Source organism: Fusarium falciforme, chromosome 14 (assembly GCF_026873545.1).
Source record: "Fusarium falciforme chromosome 14, complete sequence".
NCBI classification, from domain to species: domain Eukaryota; kingdom Fungi; phylum Ascomycota; class Sordariomycetes; order Hypocreales; family Nectriaceae; genus Fusarium; species Fusarium falciforme.
In genome coordinates this window covers 464,232-470,652 of record NC_070557.1, presented here as the reverse complement: position 1 = coordinate 470,652, position 6,421 = coordinate 464,232, and the positions used below count along the sequence as shown (strand labels likewise).

The 6,421-nt window shown below is 40.5% G+C and overlaps 1 protein-coding gene across 1 annotated transcript; it reads left to right on the top strand.

Moving 5' to 3' along the window:
• Positions 1–2,180: 2,180 nt before the first annotated feature.
• Positions 2,181–2,808, top strand: NCS54_01501600 (Hypothetical protein; the record flags this gene model as incomplete). Its single annotated transcript, XM_053160129.1, has 2 exons — positions 2,181–2,657; positions 2,752–2,808. The coding sequence occupies 2 exons, from the start codon at positions 2,181–2,183 to the stop codon at positions 2,806–2,808; spliced, it is 534 nt and encodes a 177-aa protein (XP_053016104.1).
• Between the last annotated feature and the right edge of the window lie 3,613 nt (positions 2,809–6,421).

Here is a 6,421-nt window from a genome sequence, read left to right as displayed (position 1 = left end):
TAATACCCCTTATACTCTTTTATTAAGTTTATACCTTATTAAAAGTTTTAAATCCTTTACTGCTATCTTTGCCCCTTTAATTATACTAAGATTAATAAGACCGCGCTTTTTCTTACTATATTTTAAGCCTATAATAAGTAGTCTAACCTTATATAATTAGTATTAATAGAGGTCTTTATGCTAGGTTCTTATCTCGCTATAGATAAGTATATAATCTGCTATATAGGTAGGTTTAATAAGATAATAGTTATTAAAGGTAAGCCTATTCCTCTGGGGTTTAGGATCTAGGTTATAGTATAGCATAGCTTCTTTATATATTGGTTTTAGTATATCATAGGCGTAAAATATAGTGCTATTAGTATTAAGCTTCCCCTAAAGTTATCTATGGGCCGCTATACTTATAGTAAGAAGAGAGCCTCTATAGATAAGCCTATTGCGTTAAACTTAACCCAAAGCGTCATTATGGCCCTCATAAATGTATTATTAATAGCGATATATCACATCTTTATAGATAACCTTTTCTTATCTATAGATCTCTTCTGCTGCCTCTATATATATAGCTATGGGGCCATAGGCATAGCGTGCCTTAATAGCAGTATCTACGAGGAGCTTATTTATAATCTTCATAGCAATAAACGACTTAGCACGAGCTATAACTTTAACTAGATTAAGATAATCCCTATGCCTAATAATAAGGTATTATACTAAGATACTTTTCTATATATATCCCTTATTAATTTATCTTTCTTTTATATTATAAGGTTAATTAAATCGCTTAGAAGGATAACTGCCTTATTTTTTTCTTTATAATTATTTTTTTTAACAAGGAATATATTAAATACTATAGAAAAAAGCCCTCTTTATAAAAGCCTAAGGCCTATTAAATATACCGCTTCTTTAGTGATAAGGCTATTAAGGATATCTTTATTCCTAGTATTATAGCTAATTATAATAATGAAATGAATTATATTAATTAAGGTAATTAGTTAAGGTTATATTATGCTTATAATTACCCCCTGCGCTATAGTCCTTAGTAGGCCCTTTATTAGATCTTTCTTCTTAATATTATACTTATTAATAGCTATATTATATAGCTACGCAGTCCTTAGCTAAGGTAGAAGTAATTCATAACTTAGAGAGAGTAGTGAGAGTGTATTTATAATAAACTATTTAATACCTATAGCTAAGAAAGCTAGTCTAGGAAGCTATACCGACTAGGCGATGAGTATAACCTCTAAGACCCTATTTTATAGCGTAAATACGCTAATCGGCAGGTTAATTATATTAACTGGAAGGTAAAGTTAGATTGTATCGCTTATAAGGGCTTTTGGCAGGGGTAGGCGAGGGCAAGGGGCTAGAAAAGCTACCTTGCTGGCGACCTTAGGGGTAAGAAAAGTAAGGGCTGGAAGTAGACTTAGTTTAGGTGCCGGTTGTGTAATATTGCGATTTATAATAACTAATATTGTTGGGACTTCTATTATTATATAATTTAGCAGGGAAAATTTATACCTCTTATTTGGCGTATTTTAATTGGCTATAACCCCTTATCGTGACCTGCTTGGAGGTCCTTGTGCACTGATGGGATGTTCGGTAAGACGAAAGGGGAGCTAAACTCACGTAAGCCGTTCCCCATAGAATAGATCCAAAAGTGTCACATCATTGGCTAGTATAACGCCACCAACGGTAGCTTCATCGCACAACCCAAACAGGTGGCCTCAACATAACGCCACAATACAAAGATCCTCAACCTATATATGACATCAGAGGCTACTGGGCATCTTCTAATAGACCGGCGATTCGACCGGCGAGAGCCGGTAGTGGTGGTCTTAGGAAACTTTCCATTCCATCCCTCTTATAGCTTTTTATAGCTAAGTTGGGCTCTTATTGAGATGATTTAGCATCTCGTGTGTTCTGAAGGGTGTCATATTCGGCCCTTTAGCTCAGGGCATGTACGGTTAACACCGATTGGTCGTATCGCAGAACTTCAATATTCGTCGTCATAAAGGTCTTTTATGATTTCGATATTGTCTTTTTCGACTATAAATGTAAGTCAATTCCCAGTACCAAATGGATCAACTCAACAGCTCACAATCACATAAACACAGCAATCAAACACATCTTTATCTCTACTTCCAGGTCATATCATCGTCCCTGCGACAGTAATTACATAACTCTTCACCATGCTCTTCAACAACGCCATTGTCGCCTTCACTCTCAGCGTCGCTGTCAACGCCCTTCCCCAGACATACCCCAATAAGTGTGGCGACCAAGTCTGCCCTGCCGATAAAGCCAAATGCTGCGAGGTCATTGTCAACGGAGTTGCTGAAATTGGATGCTTCGAGGAATGCCCATCTATTCAAGCTCTCCAGCGTCGACAGACATACCCAAACAAATGTGGCGACCAAGTTTGCCCTTCGGACAAGCCCAAATGCTGCGAGGTCATTGTCAACGGAGTTGCTGAAATTGGATGCTTCGAGGAATGTCCTGCTCCACCCTCAGCCCAAGAAAAACTTCGACGCCGCGAGCAACCCACGGCCACTATTGCAGCTTCTCCGTCCATTGCCACCTTTGGTCCCAAGTGCGGAGACTCTTTCTTCTGCCCTGTCGGCCAGGTCTGCTGCCCTAATGCGCTCTACCACTGTGCCGGCCCTGACAAGGTCAGCCAACAGTGCCCTCAGTAATTAGCAGATGAATAAAAATCTGCAAACTTACTGAGCCAATAATACGACAGTCTATTCTGACATTGGAAAGATATTGCAACACAAAGAGGGTTTAGGTTATATTTCAGTGTTTTTCTTTTCTATTTAGTCATATATGTAGAGGCACTCTATGAAAGACAAGAGATGGAAAAGACTGCTATGACTATAAATTAGACATGTTGCTTCCGCCGGCCAACTCTTCCATTCTAAATTGTCAGCCGCCCCGTATTTGTCAGCCACCCGCTGTCATTGTTGCAATAAGTCCCTATACCCACCTTATTACCGTTGACCCTATGCATTATTCACAGGCGATTTGACTTAAATCGTCCATACAAAGTGGGTTGCGCGGCCTGTGTTTTAGAGTTGTATCGGTTAGAGTTCCACCAGGTTGCTGACTGACACTAAATTTCCCATCTTAGAGTCAAGGATAGAACAATAATAGTAGTAATAGGATTAGACAAGCCGTCGGTTGTTGGCAGCATGTATACATAGTGCCCTACTGTACCAAGAGTTAGACCTATTATGACTCTGCAAATAGGCCTATAGTCTTAGCCTGGAAATCATATTTATTTCCAGTTTGATCATGTTGAGCAATACGCGAAACAGATCCAACCTTGACGGATAAGAAAAATACCGACACTTATACTATGTTAAGGGTTACTTGATATTTAATGAATTAGGCAACTTCCGTTAACTGCTCAATACATACTGTCTACAATAGGGCCCCATAATGATGTCCAGTTACTGTTAGGCGGTACAGGTCGTAAGATAGGTAAATAAGCCATTAAGAGCCGTTCCTCTGCTTAATGCGACGCGATAGACGCAATTTCCTACGTAAGGTGCAAAATAAACTACAATTAGCAGTTAAAAAATTAACTCTACTGGAATTAATACTGTCATTAACTATTAGGGTTTAAACGAAAGTCGCGAATAGATAAAATAAGCTGATGAAGTTCACTGCTTTAATATATCAAGAACAGTCCAGCATAAAACAGACCTTAACAGGCAATTAATCAGTCTCCCTCCCTTTTGGCTAAGCATCTTAGAATGATATACTAGGCTCTATGTGGGTTAGCAGCTCTGTGCTTCTGAAAATGGATGGATTGTAACCGCGAAATTCATAATTGGCTGAATTCCAGACCTATCTTTCTAAAAACGGCCAAATCTTAACCGATAAATTCTAATTAGCTGCAACAGTTACGTCAACCCAAAGGTTAAACACTTATAAGATAAATATAATAATAAGAAATAAAAACTTAAGAATATATTAATAAGATAAATTTAGAAATATTAATAAGATAAATTTAGAAATATTAATATATGCTTAGATTCTATGCTTAGTAGTTTTATTATAGCTTTAGTATCTAGTTTAAGTTAGTTAATATATAATAGTATAGCAGAGATTCCTAGCTATTTATTAATAGTTAACATAGTGGCTAGTATATACCTGATGTATTTAGCACGAAGGTATTAGTATAATGCTGTAATAATGCCTAATCTATAGCTATATACCTAGCTCTTAATTAGATCTTTAATATATTACTAAGAATTTATAAAGCTCCTTAACTTAATTATAGATAATTATATATTTGTATATAGTAATCCTTGTAATAAAGTCTTTAGTATACTTAGTGTAATAAGCTAGGATATAAATAGCAAGTACCTAATATTAGATTATCTTATCTCCCTAGGAAATATATCTTATAAGTTTATACTTTAAAAAATCTTTTAGAAATTATAGCCGTTGAGTTCTTAGTAATAGCTTAAATAAGACTAATAGCTAATATTTATTATTATCTTAGGTTCTTAATTTTATTAGACTTAACCTTTATTATCGCCTAACTCGATATGAGAACCGTGCGAGATTTTATGCCAGTGGAGACTTGCCTATTTAGGCACGGATATCCAACGGCGAGACCGTGTTGCATCTCAAAAGAAGGATAGTCGATATCCTCCACACAGTTAGGGAGAAGGTGGTCAGGAACCCATATGAGTTGGCTGGCAAGGGCGAGTATGCGGATAAGCGAATGGCATGGTACGATGAGCTGCGAGTCAACAAAGACATGATCATAGAGGCCACGGTCATCTGGCTGGAGGCCATGAAAAGGCTGACTCGGGGTCATCACCCCGTTCACAGAGCCAATGCTATCCTGGCCACAAAAATAGTCGACGGAAAACTCGTACTGAAGGATGGAGTTCCTTCTGACTGGGTACCCTTTTTGCGAGCCCTGGTCTGCAACCGGACCGACTATGGCCAAGAAGCCTCCAACGGTTTTGAGCCCAATCTCGCGGCCTATATTCGGCTGAGCTTCGCGGCAGAGAAACTCCCTAGGTCGTACGTTAGGAGGCATTATCCTCTCGCAAGGAGAGCGATCGAGGCGTCGCTGACACTGGCACAATCGCGGTACTTTGCGGGGACGAACATGGGACTGGTGGGATACGTTCCCATGAGGGCCAAGAAAGGGGACCTAGTTGTCATTTTCTATGGGGTTGATGTGCCGTACGTGGTAAGGAGGGAAGCTGGCGGTAGGTATTTGCTGGTAGGGGAATGCTATATGCATGGAATCATGTACGAAGAAGCAATGAGGATCATGGAGATCAAGGAGGAAGATGTAGAGTTTGCTTTTGTTTAACCCAAGTTTGGTGTGGTTATAGTCCAAGTTTCATTCTTCCACGTAGATGACAGGAAGGTAGGTGATTAATTAAAGGGTTTGCGCAGTGAGGAACGGTTCTCCAGTTAAAATTCCAGTGAATGTTTACGAAGCTGGGCCTGGTCGTCAGATGTTGAGAGCTGTTTGGGGATGAAGGGAGTTGCCAAATAGACCGCAAGGGGACTTTTATGAATCAGCCATGCGCTAAACAATAGTTGTTGGCCAGTGAATACCTAGGTTCCTCGGGTATCTTTCTGGTGTGCTGTGAAGGGGGGAATCAGTGCCTATGATTCTCTGAGGACAAGCGCGTCCAAGTCATGGGCATCACAGCCAAGAGACGTCATCTCAGAAGCGACAAGGAACATGTCTTTGTTGATAACTTGCTCATTTGTACCACTTTGTTCCTGAACATCATCCCCTGCAATATACGACGGTGCTTGTGTAACGGGCCCCGCACATCAGCTTGGCACATAAAGTGCCGAGCTGCCCTACCCAATTCTTCTGTCCGACACACAAACACGCCAAACAACATCTTTCCATCTTCCCAACTGACGGATTCTGCTTTGAGGGTATCTCTACGAAGCCCTTGCTTGAGATTCCTCTTGAGTTACTGATTCACTTCCCCTTTGACGGCCATCGGAGCTCTTCCTGCCTCTCATCAAGCCTGTCAACAGCCAGACTTGATCATCCACGGCTGTGTCAACAATCACTCATCTCGTTTCGTGATAGCCATCTCACATTCTCTTGACGTACAGCTCGTTAATAGGTTTGGCCTGGGCTTCCCTAATCTTTGCCTGGACATCACGAGACAGGCTGACGCCAGGTTGAAGAGTCTCCATTACAGACTCCTGTATCTTGTCTCTGGTAGGTTTCTGAAGCTCGGTCAGCTTGTCCATGAATGCCCCCAGAGGGACACAGCATTTCCAACGTGGTTCTCCCGTGCAGCGGTTCGGATCTCCCTGAGCTTGGGCTACGACATGAGCCGTTCTTGAGTCGATCCGACGGTGGCGTTGTGATGGATCTTCTTCGCATGTTTGTCGTAGCCGGAGCAGAAGAAGTACATCACCGGGT